Consider the following 17225-nt stretch of genomic DNA (forward strand, 5'->3'; position numbering starts at 1 on the left):
TTTCTCAGGTTCTGGCACCTAAAAGAATCCAATATTGTACTAGCATTTCAGAACTAAAACAAAAACTGAATGCTCAACCACTTTACCTTACAATGAGTATTAACATGATTAGTCTATCATTGCAAATGACAGACTGCAAACCAACCCAACTCCACAGTAAGTAACATTTCTGGTCACAGCCCACATTTTCAATGCTTCCTGAACCTGATACAATTCCACGTGCCGAAGAGACACGCTTCCCAGCTCATTGTTCACACGCCCCGCCCCGTCAATCGAAGGGGCTCGGCGGTGGTGGTGTGCACATGCGCCTAAACGACCCCCGCCGAGGTGCGCGAGAGCACCAGCGACGAAAAGCCCGTAAGCCATTCTCGCGCGTGCGCCTCACATCTCCTTCGGCCTCCTCCGCCCCCGCCAAACCCATCAAACGTCCATTGAGAAAAAAAAGGAAAGGCGCGCCTGGAAACGGTCGAAGTCGGAGTGCCATCAGAAGCGCGTGCGCGCTCTGGAGCCCCTCCCCCCCATCCTGCCTGTCAACGTCACGGCCCGAACCGTGTGAGCTCGAGCGCTGGGATCGCGTCGGTTGGAAATCGCAGCTGAACTTTTCACCGGAGCTTCGTCTCTGCGTGAACACATTAACCAACCAACCACCCAACTAACTAACTGTCCATCCAACTACTGATGTGAAGAAGAAAAAAACCCAAAATTAACATCACGAAGAAGGGGATTTCAGCCCGTTATCGGAAGAAAAGAGGGAGTTAACGATGCCGGACCAAATCACAGTGTTGGAATTCGTGACCGTGACGAACGAGGACTACAAATCTCCAACTACCTCCAGCTTCACCACCAAAATGACTCAGTGCAAGAACACGGTGGCTGCCTTGGAGGAGGTAGGTGCAGTCGTACTTTTTTCCGAAAAAGAAAGCGATCGGTCGCGGAGTGCAAGCGTTCGCTGCCACAGTTCGTTCCCTCGCCGCCCCCCCCCCCAAGTCATTTCACTTTCAAATCCGATTTGTTTCAAAGGAATCTAGCTCCTGTCTGGCTATGGGGAGTCAAATGCTAACCCGTGCCAATGTTACACTGACACTAGTCTTGAGAACCCGAGGGGAAATGATAGAGCTGCTTTACTGAGCGGGGGAGTAGCTGATGGCGTGGAGGAATTAACATTAATAGAACAACAATGCCTTGGAAATGGGTATTGGACAAGGATGGAGGTGATGTCTGCACCCCCTTCTTAGTTCAGTTATTTCTGCTGTTTTGGGCAGTAGGCTTGTTACTTGAGACTGTGCACTATTGTGGTACTGGCATTACTCATGCCGACTTTATTAAACATGATTAAATGAAACTTTGAGAGAGAGGCGTTCTTCTGTAAACCTCACGGATGGTTGCCACTTTTCTTTGAGGAATATACTGTAATCTCTTACTGAAGCAGAATATTTGGAAGAGTCGTTTAGTAATGCTTTGTATCGGTCGCCTGTGTGTACACACTAATAAAATTATTCTCTCGAACTTACAATGAAAGCCAAGCTCTCAAATAGCACACTATTTACGTTTTAAGGAACGAAATGATCCCTCCCAAGAAAGAGGTATAATTTTCATTGTTTGGATATATTAGCTGATGTGTTGTTATCGGTGATTACATTAGTTGTCTGATTATGGTTTGGTAGGCAAAACAATTTTGCAGTCTTTAATCGGCACAAAAAACAAAAGCGTCTGACAGGATTAAACTGGTCTTTGTTCAGACAAATATCTGCCTGGCTAAAAATATGTACTTTGAAAGGAATGAATGATTAACATGAAACAGGTTGGGGTAAGCAGGTTTATAGCTCTATTTACTAGTGTATGGTATATTTTTATATTACTGTAATATGAATAGTATGAAAAATTAGTATTTCCACCATTTAGTCTGATGGATTATCTTTCATGACTTCAGTCACAGTTGTTGCGTAGAGCTGAATTTAAGTTTTTTTATATAAATATTTTACAGTTATGAGTGCTTAAAAACTGCTTTAAATTAAAGCAATTCCTTTAAATTGTTCACACATTGTTAACAGATTCAATTTTGATGCCCAAACAGCAGCTGGGCTTTGCATATGCTGTACCATCAGTATTGGGACTTGTTCTGCCATTACACTGGAAGTGGAAGTCATTGAAGCAGCATATGCTTGATCTGGAAAAACTAAGTCTGTTTGTGTTTACAAACATTCTGTAATAACTCAATCAGTGCCTTTGTAATTATTAGAAACCAATTCTGCTTGTATAGCATCACCTATAAACATGTTGGTTTGTTGTGTTGCAGTTACATTGTAAATAATGTCTCTCCTAAAAAATGAGCGAGGATATATGAGTGAGTGCAAAGGGTCACCAGACTGATTGGGATAGCAGGATTGTCATTTGAGAGGAAATTGGCTGGACTAGACCTCTCATCGCTGCATTTTGGAGAATGAGACGGGTTCCCATTGAACCATATTGCATTTTGATAGGAATGGAGAGGCTGGATACAAGGATATTGTTTCCCTTGTTTTGAGGATTTAGAACAATGGGTCATGGCATAGGCCATCAAAGACAGATGAAGATAAATTCCATCACTTGGAGCATGATGAACTGCAGAAGGCCATGGAGGCAAAGCCACTGAACATCTTTAAGATAGGGATTTCTAGATAGCAAAGGCGTTAAGGGGTATGGAGAAGGAGCAGGAATGTGGCATTGAGAAAGAGCAGGGCTCCCCAGTATCAGTATCCCAAGTAGGGTTACGAGTCAAAATTTACATGTTGAGCTCTGACACAGCCATGGACCTCCGAACAAATTTTACCACTGTGCTCCATCTCTCAGATGTCCCCATCATCGTAGTTACCGCCCCCTCCCCAACTTTCCTTCTCAGTTCTCGTAGAGGGGTCATAAGTTTTAAAATCTTTAAGTTTGGGTCACAGTAGGAAAAGGCTTGGGAAGCAGATCGAGGATCAGCCATCAGCCTGTTGAATGGTGGAACACGCTTATTGGATTGCACGGCCTACTGCATCTATTTTCCATGTCTTTCTGGTATTTATATTGTATAAAGCTACTTGACTTGTAAATTACTTGTGGCAAACATTTTCAATTTTACGTGTTTGTTAACATAGATTGTGTTATGTTACATTTGGTTTGTTTAAAGAATTGTGCATAGTACAAATTAGCCAACAGTTTTGAAGCTATTTTTGAAATAAATTTCAGTCTTGCATTTAAAAAAACTCAGTTGGGTACCTTGTAAATTTCATTCAATTATATACTAGAACAATAAGCTAATAACAGCTGTTATACAGGAGAAAAACGTACCACAAAAAAATCAATAGGGCAAGTGATTGATATATAAAATTATTCACAACCATGGGTTTTTTGTGCAGCGCGTTGGCATATAAGTGAACTATTCACTACACCATTGAATGCAAACTAGGACAGGCATGGTTCAAAAAAATGCTGAATTTCATTGTGGACTGTTGAGTGTAAGAGTTAAATAAATAATATGATGAATGTAGCTCATCTCCATAAATTATGGAATAGAGATGTTCTGTTTCTTAAAAGCTGCTGAGAAAAATGTGGCTGAGTGAGAAATGTATTTTAATGGTTTCCCCTTTTTTTATGGGGAATTTTATAATTTTAAAGTGACATTTCCATGAACTAAATGTTCTTTCACTTATCGCAGATATTCCTTTGCACCAAAAATATAATCAGCTGTCAAATCATACTTTTTAGAATATTGGGAATTTTCTTATTGTGTTAACAACTGACATAAATAGACCTATGTATTTCATTGCTAGCCTATTTGAGTTTACTTATTATAATTTTAAAACATGGGTTTTAAATAACATTATTCGTACTCTGTTGTAAATAGGTGAGTTTGGTTGTGTAATTGATTTTAGTATTTTAATAGTCGCTTATAATGCACTGAACCATACAAAATGGCCAATGTTGGTATTTACTAGGTCATATTTTCATGATTAGGGTCCATTGTTCTATATAGAAATGTGCATGTTTTATATCTAGTATGCTTATGGTGCATAATTATGTTAGCTGCTGTATTCTTAGTATCACGGTATGATAGAATAGATTTACAGATGCAAGAAGGGAGAGTGTAATTAAATGCCAACATTGGTTTTCTATGGAATGAAATGGTTGGTGAAATCAGTAGGATCGTACAAACAAAAAGTAGGACTTTGACCAGACAAATGCAACACTGTTTCATATTAACTGGTGTTTACTTATTTACTGATGTTTCTAAATAAAGAGATGAAGGAGCATATTGTTTTCAAAACAGATTTTTAGAATGGCATAAGTGAATGAGCAGCTCTTTGCTACAGTGTAGAACAATTGCAATAATTAAGTTTATTTTTCTAAAATAATTGCATTCAGAATATTTGAATGGCATCAAAATAGGAAGCAAAATTACTGAAAATTCCTTCAATTCTTAATTTTCAAATTTGACAAATCAAGAATTAAATATGATAATGCTCAATACTGAAATATCGTGCAAATATGGAACAACTTAATGTTTAGCATAATCTATCTATAATTTGACAATTCACAAATACAAAATTCACTTTTTGGGGGCAGTGAGATAGGTTCTTATAGTTAAACAACTGTGCTGTTAAAATGTGTAACACCTTGTCGACAAGATACAAGATTTTTAAACATATTTATAGCAGGACCAAAAGCATGAATGGGAGTGGAATGATTTTTGTTTTGATTAGTTTAGTGAAGGGGATATCACCTTGTGATTTCTGCATTTCCACAACTGCCATTGTACAGCCCTGGAATTTACTCAAAGAAATATTGATGATAAACGTACAGCTTCATACAACCAATAAAATATGCATGGACGCCATTTGATCCCTTTTACTTGCTTGCCATTCATGAAGATTGTAGCTGATCTGTTGTTTTTCAAATTCTGCATGCCCGTGTATCATTTGATTCTTGTCAGGCAAAGGAATCAGTCTTCCTTTTGGGGAAGTTGGAGGAAGTGTAAGTCAAGTTAGGGAACAAAAGGAAGATCTATTCACAACGCAGAGGCATGATAAAGTTACTGAATGAGTACTTTGACAGCAGTTTCTTCCTTGCTAAAGACAGTTGCACAGTCATAGTGAAAGACCTGGTGGTCAAGATGTCAGTGGTTGGTTGCAACCAAGATCATCCAAATCACACTTCGATTAAAAAATAGTACCAGCCAATTATAAATTTTCTGGAGTGAAAGAAAGACGTAGGGGAGGCAGCGGCCTAGTGGTAATGACGCTGGACTGTTGACCCTGAAACCCAGATAACATTTTGGGGGCCCAGGTTCGAATCCCACCATATTGAATAAAATATCTGGAGTTAAGAATCTAAAGATGACAATGAGCCCATTGTTGATCGTCAGAAAAACCCATCTGGTTCACTAATGTTCTTTTAGGGAAGGAAACTGCCATCCTTACCTGTTCTGGCCTACATGCGACTCTAGACCCACAGCAATCTGGTTGACTCTAAACTGCCCTCTGGACAATTAGTTATGGGCAATAAATGCTACCTGGTCAGCAATGTCCTCATCCTGTGAATGACTTTTTAAAAAAAATTTAAAAATTACAACTCGTTATGTCTTGTCCACTGGAAATAACCCATTTATGCTTCCAGTTACCTAGCTAATCTCCTATCCATGCCAACATGATGCCCCCTCAAATAAGAACAGAAACTTAACACCTTTACTCAGAGTTAATTTTGATGTTTTATTTGCTTTTGAAACATACTGTATTTTATAATTTAAAATGATATGCCCTAATACAATATTTCATTCCAACATATCAAATTAGCGTCGGATTTGATTTGTATGCAAGACATTTTAACTGACCAGTCAAACTTCATTGACTGTTCTGTCTCTTACAGATATAACATCATCTTTCAAAGTAGATTTAGTACACTTACTCAGGGTGAGAGTAATACACTGTAAATTGAGTCCACTTTAACATCTATATTGATCAGTTACTCTTCAAAACCCATTGGAACTTTAGAATACTAAGTCTCATCTCCAAGTGTGTTTTCATTTCAAATCCACAAGAACAAACATGGTTGGCCCTGAGTTTGGAGATTATTCTGAAGTACCAAATTTCTCTCACTATTTTGCCCCATTCATTTTATTGCCCCATTCATTTTAGCCTCATTAATTTATCTTCAAGATTATTGGGAGCCACCAGAAGTTATGATTCTTAACTTCAGCTTCTAATTTTGCTCTGATCCTGTTATATCCTTTATTTCATTGTGTTACCTGTCAAACTACAGTCTTGACTTCATTTGTCTGTCTGTCAGTGCTACTACCCTTGTTATACTCCAGGTTCTTCCACCAGTTTATGATAGTTTTCAGACACTAGTCACCTCTGGATTCAATGTTTCCCCATTCCATGGATTTTCTTAGCCATCAGCCTGAACATTGAAGTAATAATTATACTTGCCTATTAGCTTTTATTGCATTTCATATAATTGTCATATTCTTCTATATGTGAAGCTTCTTTGGAATATATGCCACTCATACACTCGTTCTTATTAATGATAATTTAGGGTTATCAGACCTACCTTGGTTTTACAAGGCCATTAGCATGTAGTTATATCTAGCTGTCAGCGCTGGGTGTCTCCATATGGTTGGCAGAAGTGGTGTAATATCTGTTTATTAGTAAGGTAAAGAAAATGGCATTCACATGTTTACAGAGACTGTTATCCAGGAAAGTTTTACTGTAGACAGACAGGGTGTCTGGTGGTGAGCCACTGCCTCAGTGACATTCCTGGCATGTGGTTATTTGTATGAGTGAGTCCTTATTTAGTTAAAACACTTCTGTTTTTGAAAAAAAATCAATATGCGTCCCAGTGTTGACTTCTTCAGTCAGAATTCTACCCCCTTTGTAACTCCATCTTCCTACCACTCAGTTTTGTGCTCCAAATGATGGTACACATCAATTTGGCTAGATTTTATCACATGTATACATGCAAGACATGTTAAAGATGCCTTAAAGAATGATAGCTGCACAAAATATCAAAATGCTTTACAGATATAAGCCTCCCAGAATCTAAGGGCTTTTGGAAGATTATACCCAATGCGTCTACTATCTCTATTGTCTGCGTTACCATTTCTGTTTATATCCTTGGAAGCGGCCGTTTAATCTTGGGGACTTGTCTGTCTTTCAGCTCAATTACTTTCCTGCCACTTCGTCCGGTAGTGCTGATTATTTTAAATTCGTTTGTCCTTCCTTTTACCTCTTGCCTCTTCAGTTATCTTTCGGGAAACTTTCTAATTCCTCTGCTGTGAAGATAGCTCCTATTTGTTTTCCATTGTCAGTTACCTTGACTTGCTCTTTAGAGGGCCAACAATAGCTTTGATTAAACTTTACTTTTTCAAATACTAATAGAAATTCTTGCCTGTTCTCACATTGCTAGTTAATTTTCTTTCATGTCCTGCTTTCTGTCTTTCACTATCTTTTAAAGTCATTGTTTGGTATTTAAATTCAGTGCAATTTTCAGACCTACTGTTAATCTTTTCAGATTTGGACAGTGTTCCTTTCAATTTAATTCTATCCTCAACTTCCTTATTTAGTGACAGATGATGCATCGTTCTCAAAAACATTTTGTTTTTCCCTGGGGTAAATCTTGCCTGAGAATTACTTAAGATCTCTTGAAAGGTCTGCCCCTGGAATTCTACCTACCTTACTTTTTAATTGGTTTTCCAGTTCACGTTAACCAGATCTGCCTCTTGCATTTGCATGTTCTGTCGCTTTCTATTAAACTCTGGTAATAGTTAACCAATTTGCTGCCTTGCTCTATTATGTGATCAGAGATAATGGGAACTGCAGATGCTGGAGAATCCAAGATAACAAGGTGTGGAGCTGGATGAACACAGCAGGCCAAGCAGCAACTTAGGAGCTGACGTTTCGGGCCTAGACCCTTCATCAGAAAAGGGTGATGGGGGGAGGATTCTGAAATAAATAGGGAAAGAGGGGGAGGCGGACTGAAGATGAATAGAGGAGAAGATAGGTGAAGAGGAGAGTATAGGGAGGGGCTAGGTCAAGGGGGTGGGATGAGGTTCGGTAGGAAATGGCGGTGCGGCTTGAGGTGGGAGGAGGGGATAGGTGAGAGGAAGAACAAGTTAGGGAGGCGGGGATGAGCTGCGCTGGTTTTGGGATGCAGTGGGGGGAGGGGAGATTTTGAAGCTGGTGAAGTCCACATTGATACCATTGGGCTGCAGGGTTCCCAAGCAGGATATGCGATGCTGTTCCTGCAACCTACGTGTGGCATCATTATGGCACTGCAGGAGGCCCAGGATGGACATGTCGTCTAAGGAATGGGAAAGGGAGTTAAAATCCATCCTGGGTGTCCTGCAGTGCCATTCTCTCCTGTACTTGCCACTGACCAAATCAGAAGGCCCGACCCTTAGGAGATGTGATTGGCTGTTGGAATAAACTGTCCAAGTAACTTTCCCCATCCCTGATGCATCCCTCTAACACGTAAACTCTGTCGAAACTCCTCAAGTAGCCAATGTTTAATGCATCCAGGAACTCCCAAATCCCTCAGTTACAACTGTTGACCTGCCCTACTAATTTGATTATGTTTTAACTTATTTTTCATTAATTTGTAATTGATAAACCATACTACTGGTAAGCTTTATTATCACTAGCATATGTAGATCTGGTGCAGAACAAATGGGCTGTTTTGTGCTATAAGTTGTTGAATTTCTCCAGTGTTCTTGGGGTTACATTAATCCTGGCAATTTTGGAGTCTTCCATTATAGTCCTGCCATGTAACTTGAAGATAGAGGACAGGTTTTTGGGAGTCAGAGGACGAGTTACTCACTCCGGGATTCATAGTCCCTGACCTGCCGTTGTAACTACAGAATATATGTCTAGCCCCTTAAGTTTTTGGTCAATGGTAACTCCCAGGATGCCGATAGAGGAGAATTCAGTGATGGTATTGCCATTGGATATCAAGGGGTGATGGTTAAGATTATTTTCTTGTTGGAGTTGGTCATCGTTTGGCAGTTTTTGCAGATGATAATTGCCATTTGTCAGCCCATATCTGGATGTTGTCCAGATCTTGGACATGGATTGTTTCAGTCTCTTAGGAGTTGTGAATGGAGTTGAACATTGTACATCATCAAACATCTCTATTTCTAAGCTTATGATGGAGGGAAGCATTGAGGAAGCAGCTGAAGATGGTTGGGCACCACCTTAAGGAGCTCGTTCAAAGATGTCTAGGAGCTGAGATAACTGACCACTAACTTGCACAGCTGTTTCCCTTTGTTCCAAGTAAGATCCCTTTAGTGGAGAGTTTTCCTGTAATTCCCATTGATTGGAATTTTGCTCCTTTATTAGGATGTCTAGTGATCATGAAAGCTGTTTTTGCAAAGCAAAGTTTATCTGTTTGTCTTTTGCATCCACTCTGTTTAAAATGCTGTGGAACCAGCTTTTTTTCGAATAGCATTCTCAATTTATAAACGAACATACAAATTATGAACATATTTCGGACATTCAGCTCCGCAGGTCTGCTGTATATTCTATTATATTGTGACTGATCTGTGTGTGTCTCAAATTCCACATTCCAAACTATCTAAGGTTTTAGAATAGATTTTTAGCTTAGGTTGTGGGTGTTGAGGTTGGTTGCCTCACTGAGTTGGCTTGTTGTTCTGCAAACATTTCATTATCCTGGTAGATAACATCATCAGTACAGCCTCCAATGAAGCATCGGTGTGCTCAAATTACTGGACCTATCCCTCACCACCCACTTCACTTTCAATGGCCAAACGTATGAACAAAATCAGAGGTGATCCCTTGGGTGTCCCGATCTCCGGACTCAGCAGAGGCAGTGATGCAAAGACTAGGAAGGACAGTCCTTCCACGAATGCAACTAAAACTATGGATATGCTACGTGGGCAACACCTTTTGTCATCATTAAATGGACCAAACAAGAAGAGACACACAAACAACACCTTCACCGGAATAAAATTCACCAGAGAGGGGAAGAAGAACAAATAGCTCCCATTCCTGGATGTCATGGTGGAGCGCAAGACAAATGGGGACTCCAAACAAAAGTACACAGAGAAGCCACACACATGGACCAGGTACTGAACTTCAACAGTAACCATCCCCACACACACACAAACGAAGCTGCATGTGAACACTATTTATTTGGGCAACAACACACTGCAGCAACACGGAACTATGCCAAGAGGAAGAAGAATTCCTTTTCCAGGTTTTTGAGGATAATGGATTCCAAAAAGCTGGGTCAGAAGATGCCTACACGAGCAACGTCAAGAAGATACTACACGCCCCGACACACTCATCGTGCTACCCGACATCAGGAACACATCGGAACTAACCACAAGACCCCTACATCGCCGGGCATCAGAGTGGCACATAAGCCCACATCAACCCTACGACAACTGCTCACCTGAACTAAAGACCCACTGTCTGCCATAGACAGGACCAATGTCACCTACAAGATCTCCTGCAGAGACTGCGAGAAACACTACATCGGACAAACAGGAAGGAAACTAACAACAAGAGTACATGAACACCAACTGGCTACAAAAAGACACAACCAGTACTCACTAATATCAATCCACATGGATAAGGCAAACCACCAATTCGACTGGGACAACACAAGTCCTGGGACAAGCTGAGCAGAGACAGGCACAGGAATTCCTAGAAGCCTGGTACTCCTTGAAGAAAGCTATCAATAAATACATAGACCTCGGTCCCATATAACACTGCACTATGAAGGAAAACTGGAAGTGAGACAGACCAGCTCAACGGGCCCCAGAGTTTAAAAACCAGGCAGGAAAACACACCGACGCTTCATCAGTGGTTGCACTGATGATGCTACCCACTAGGGTAATGAAACGTCCGTGAAACAATAAATCAGCTCGGCGGGCCAACCAACCTCAATTCCAAACTAATCCTGATAACCATAGATTTCTTTCTGTAGTGTGGAATTAACTAAGCTTTTTGAACGTGCAGCAGTCCTTCCACAATTTTTGGTTTATTTATCAGTTCTTTCCTATTGCAGTCCACAAAGAAAAATTGAAAGTAAGTCTTGGGCATAGCCACATTCAGTGTAGAATTATGAAATGAAAATCTAGTTTGACAGGCTTACTGGAGATTTTCTAAGGATGTAGAATTAGAAAAGATAAGGGAGAAACAATGGATGTGGTGTATTTAGGCTTTCAGAAAGCTTTTGATGTCCCACGTAAAAGGTTAATCTGCACAATCAAAGGATCAGGATATTATACTGGCATGCATTCAGAATGGAGAGGTACTGTCATAGTGATAGAATCACTGGGCTGGTAATCCAGCACCCCAGGTTAATTAAAGTTTTGGCAAAGATCTGTAGCTTGGGTTATGGATGAGACTGTTGACTTGCTCACCAAGCTGGCTTGTTTTTGTTCAGATGTTTCATTACCATACTAGGTGACATCGTCTGTGGAACCTCCGATGAAGTGGTGTTACTCTACTCTGCTTGGAATTTATACTGTCCGGTCCATTATGGTACGCCATTGAGTGCCCATTCCAAGCAGAGTAGAATAACATTGCTGCATTGGAGGCTCCACAGATGATGTTACCTAGCATGGTGATGGAACATCTGAACAAAAACAAGCCAGTTCGGCGAGCTAGTCAATAACCTCACCCCAGGTTAATGTTCTGGGATAATAGATTTGCATCTCACTATGGCAGAAAGTGAAAATTAAATTCATTAAAAATCTGAAATAAAAGCTAGCCTAATGGCAATCATGTAACCCCTGTCAATTGGCAGAAAACTCCATCTGATTCACCATAGCCTTTAGGGGAAGGAAACCTGTCATTTTTATCGGGCCTGGCCTATAGGTGACACCAGACCTATAGCAGTGTAGTTGACTCTTAACTGCTGTTGGGGCAATTAACCTTCAGCAATAAATGCTGACCTAGCGATCAACGTTCACATCCTGTGAACAAATAATAAAAATCAGTTTTGTTAGTTCACGGCAAACACAAGTAGGAATAAACCTTGTTTCAAGTGAAAGGTAGGGGCTAGACTAGTGGGTTACCACAGTGATAAATGCTTCACAGCAGCCATTCAAAATATATATTAATGATTTGAATGAGAGAATTAAATGTATTTCCAGGTTTGTTGACAGCACAAAACAGTGGTGTGAGGAGGTGAGTGGTGAGGAGGATATAAAGACAGTCAAGGCAATTTAAACAAATAGAGTGGGTAATATGTGTGGATGCAACATAATGTGGATAGTGTGAAATTATCCAATATGTAGGCAGAATGTTTGTGGATAAGTGTGAAATTATCCAATATGTAGGCAGAATGTTATTTAAATGTGATAAAATAGTGACTTGCTAGTGTACAAAGGAACCTGGGTGCCCTTGCAAACCAATCACTAAAAACAAACTGGCAATGCAGCAGCATTTTGGAAGGGAAATGGTATCTTAGCCTTGATTGTAAGACGGTTTGAATACAGGAGGATTGTCAAATGAAAAAGATTTAGGTTGACTAGGCGTGTATTATTGGAAATTAAGATCCCTTTAAAACCGAATTCTTTTAGTATTCCATATTTGGAATTTCTTTGTAGCATGAGACCTTAATGAACTGTGCTACTGTATTATCTAGCCTTCTAAAACATAAACAAAAGATTTATCAGATGCTGCACTACCTTATTGTCAATGCAATGCTGGGGAAAATGTGATATTTTAGTCTTAGATGGAATGAAAACTAAGCTTCAGATGGTGATGGATGAGGAAACAATGTACATCAGGTCTGGGGTAGCTACTGCATGATCACTGGCCAGTAGAATTTGCATTATTGGTTGACACAGTATAAGCTACGAGCTCCTAGAAAAAGGGTTTATCAACAGGGGCAGAGGCCATTCTTCTTTGGGGGCTTTTTGTGGGTAGCAGTCCTCGTCAGGGAGCTATGTTCTGCAGATGGAAGATGTACTTAAAGTAATACCCCTGGAAGGCTTCTAACAAATTACCTAGTGAACAGGATGCTGTTTTTCACAACTTTAATGACATTGACACATTGACAGACAGGCTATCATGTGTAATGAACCATCCTCAATTGTTTTGTGCTATACACCTCACACTTAATCAGTTTAAACTCTGTCTGCCACTCCTCAGCCCATTGACCCATCTGATCAGGCTCCTTTTATACTCCTGAGGTGAACCATGTAGCTGTCCACTACACCACCAATTTTGGTGTAATCTGTAAATTTGCTAACCATACCTTCTATGTTGACATCCAGATCATTTACATAAATGACAAAAAGCAGAGGACCCGGCACTGATCTCTGCAGCACAGCACTGGTCACAGGACTCCAGCCCGGAAAGCAACGCTCCTCCACCACCCTCTGTCTTCCCACCTTCTGGCCAATTTTTGTATCCAAATGGCTAGTTCTCCCAGTATTCTATGTGATCTAACCTTGTTAACCAGTCTACGATGCTGAACCTTGTCGAATGCCTTACTGAAGTACATGTAGACCACATCCATCACTCTGCCTTCATCAATCCTTTGCAGAATTTTTGGATGGAGATCATAAAATTGGATAAATTAATGGGAAATCCGCTGCTTACAAAATCATGGCATGTGTGGGACTGGAAGTCAGACAAACAGGCTAAATACATAGATTCAGTGAAAGATTAAGGGAAAAGGTGATGAGTTAGAGCTGGCATCAGTGTTGATGGGAAATCTCATGTCTTTTAAATCATTTTGCTGGAAAACAGCATGTAGGTGAAAATGAGATGCCCTTGAAGGATCTTTTAAGGGACTCTAGGGATAGCAATGAAACAGAAGCAATTGTGGAAGATAATCTGACTACATGACCAAGTACATAGACAAAAGCAGGCAAGGAAAGATCCACTAATTTAACAGCGCAGTAGTACTGGAGGAGGTTGACATGGTAGGCTGTGCAAATGGTACAGACAGATTAAGTAAGACAAAGTGGAATAATACACTGCAATGAATAATGTCACCTGTAATTTTGAGTAGTTTGTGGCACAGCTGCCAATAACATGCACACCATTAAGCATAATGTAATAATAGGTGTGGAGATAAAAATCCACTGATAGTAAGTAGCCTTGTGCATCTGTCTGGATCAAACAGAACTATCTTCTCAAAGCAGTGCTTCTCCAGTCTGGTGGAATTACATTAAATGGTGGCTTTAAAAGATGTGTAACGAGGCTCCTTTTGAAGCATAAACACCAGCATTGATCTGTTGATCTAAATGGCCCATTTTTGTGTTGTAAAATTTTCATGTCCTATTTATGTGGAAGAGAATTAAGAAAGATGCTTTGCTTCAGGAGTACATCAGTATTTTTTTTTGCTGTCAGTTTAGCTTTCAATTGGTTACATCATTACATTGGATGACTTAATACCTAAGCAGCTCAAAAATTCTGATCGAATATGGTAGTTTACTCCATTACCAATTATTGACAAAATTTGTAACCGGTTCATTCCTTGAAGGTGAGTAACCACAATGTAAACAATCTCATGGCTTTCTTATGTCTAGCAGGATAAAATCTACCTCATTTTGGGCACTACCAGCCTTTAGTAATGCCCTTCTAATACCTCATTTTGCCTGTCAGTTTGACATTGGTTGCTGGACAATATATTATATCAAGAAAGTTGTTTTGATTTTCCTTATTAGCATCACGTGCAAGCTTATTTGCAGAAAACATTCAGCAATTCATTGATATTTTAGTTAAAATAAATAACTTTGCCTTTCAATTAGAGTCCCATATGACTGGAAAAAGCCATGTTAATGACCAAATTGCTTCAGCTTTGCTGCTTTGGTTAACTTGGAAGTATACCTCTATTTGTGCAGGTTGTTTTTAATGAAGTGAACATGCCTTTGAGTGAGTGTGGCATCAGTTATCTGATAAATTGAATATCATTAATTTATGTGTAGAGCACTAATGTGTTAATTTTGCTGTAGTTGATCAAAGAAATTGGAGCAACATTTTTTTGGTTCGATTTGATTCTTCAATTTTGTGGTAATTATTTGTTGCTAATTTACTCTTCAGTTCTGAGGAAGCATCACTGGACCTGAAGCGTTAACTGATTTCTCTCTACTGATGCTGTCAGATCTGTTGGCTTTTCCAGCAATTTCTGTTTATATTTCTGGTTTGCAATTCTTTCAGTCTTTATTCTGCTTTCGACGGGTTATTCTTAATTCAATAGATATTTCAGTCTGAGCACTGTATTTAAAATGACCCTTCAACTTGAGTCAGTTGAGAATCTGGATGCATCAGAAATGTTCCACATGTGCTATTGATTCACAAGCCTATGTTTTGCACAATCTATTATAACCAACTCTGTTTTAGCTAAATCATGCAGTTTGCTATCTGAAATTTTTATTAATTTAGTTTAAAAATCTTCTTCTTTATTTTCATTTCATCATTAAATGCCATATATGCATTATGAATGTTGAAGTGTTAAACTTCATACAGATACCTTTTGAAACGGAAATGCCTGGTATGTGGTCGCAAGACAATCTTTACTATTTCAGAAGTGCTTGATAAGCAGTTTTGAGACACGTGCCCAAATAACCTGTTTTTGGGTAATATTAGTTTGAGGCCATGAAATTGGAAGCATGTGCTGACATTCTTCAGAAGTTATTTTAGGACCAATACCAACAGGAACAGGCTGATGGGACCTTTAATTTAGCAAAAAGCACAACTTATCCACCCTAAACAGGTGGCATAATTTATCACAAATCTTAGAATAGGGCATAAAACCACAATCCTTGACCTAGATGTAATTTAATACTAATTAAGCCATGGTGACTCATTGAATTCTCATACTTTGTCTTGGTAGCATGTAAAGAGATGTGGATTCCTTCTCTTCCCTTCTGTGCCACCACTCAGCCTCCTCATTAAGGCACTTAGATTCAAAGGATGATGACTTCAGTGGACACATTGCTCCCATTTCGCGTGGTTGATAGCAGATTCCCCATAATCATTAATGTGAATGCTGCTGTGCTTCAAGGAGACCTTCAAAGTGCCATTAGCAATTTTGTTCTCCCCTGAAATGCTGGGTTGTTGAGAGTCAAGCAAACCGGACTTTGTAACGGGAGCAGTATTTCTATCATTTGGACATAGTCTGTAAGTCCATCATAGATGCTGTTACAGGAGTTCTGCCTGAGGACTTAAAGAACTCACTTGAGGGATACTAGTTTGTTCACAAGTCCTTCCGTGGATTCCACAAAATACAGGGAGCATTGGTTGAATTTCTCTAGTGATTTTTTTTATGTCATTTGATATTCGGAATATGGGCTGACAACTGGCATGGACACTAAGATCTCTGTTCGTTTGTGGAGACCTTTGAGGAATTTTTGATCTTTGAGCAGGAAGAATGTCGTATCCATTAAAATTGAAATGTAGGTAACACATCATTATGTCTTTCTCCCACCTATCCCCTCTGTCCTTATAGTTAAGTTCTGGACGTGTGTCCATCGCCCTACCTTTGCTACTCTGGCTAAACCAACTGCATAGCCAGGAGGACTGTTGTCAGCCTTTCCTTTCCAGTAAAAGGTATTGCCCTTCCATAGCAGGAAGGGCATACTGAAGGCAACAGTGTCAATATACAGCCTTGAAGCTCGTGCTGTACAATTGCAATTTTTCTTTCTGGACAGTCACTCTTGAGATATCCATTAGTACTCTAACATTCCAAGTTGAAAGATTAATATTCCTTTTTTTATCCTTTCTGTGATTCTTTAGGGTATAGTTTCCCAGGCAGGAGAAGGTGATATAGCCAATAGTTAGGACACCTTTTTTTTTTCTTTGGAGTGAGCGGAGGATATTCTGAAGAGAGCTGCTTGGTCATAGATGCTGCTGCCCAGATATACCTCTCTTCCAACACCGTGTTCTACGTACCCCTCTCTATACGCATTCATGATTAGGTCCTTCCAGGTTCTTATTTCTCTCCATGTCACCAAGTCTGCATCGTCACGGGTTTTGACGATGGAACTCTGGTGGAAGCTTGCCCATGACATTGTGCAAAGCTTCCATGCTGAACAATGCTGGCACCTCAATCTAGGTAGGCTGTCAGCTGGGATGCAGTGATATGTCACATAATGACTGGGAGTACTTTGTTGCTGCAGCCTCCTTTCTTCGCCTGTTCTGTCATTAAAGATTGCATGAATTGGACTTTGCCTGTCATCACCTGAACCCAGATCTTGCCAAATAATTGTAAGCTTGTGCAGAACT

At 39.9% G+C, this 17225-nt stretch overlaps 1 protein-coding gene across 2 annotated transcripts in view; it reads left to right on the forward strand.

Annotated features, from left to right (window-relative positions):
* The first annotated feature begins 492 nt into the window (after positions 1 to 492).
* LOC125452475 (arf-GAP with SH3 domain, ANK repeat and PH domain-containing protein 2) overlaps positions 493 to 17225 on the forward strand; it is a 162134-nt gene continuing 145401 nt past the window's right edge. The window contains exon 1 of one of the 2 annotated variants that reach the window (XM_059645606.1): positions 493 to 887. In XM_059645606.1, coding sequence (XP_059501589.1) covers positions 762 to 887 — 126 coding nt within the window. In that variant the 5' untranslated portion in view covers positions 493 to 761. The remainder of the gene's footprint in view (positions 888 to 17225) is intronic. The other variant, XM_059645605.1, reaches the window with a different exon arrangement.

Source organism: Stegostoma tigrinum, chromosome 4, assembly GCF_030684315.1.
Source record: "Stegostoma tigrinum isolate sSteTig4 chromosome 4, sSteTig4.hap1, whole genome shotgun sequence".
Lineage (NCBI taxonomy): Eukaryota > Metazoa > Chordata > Chondrichthyes > Orectolobiformes > Stegostomatidae > Stegostoma > Stegostoma tigrinum.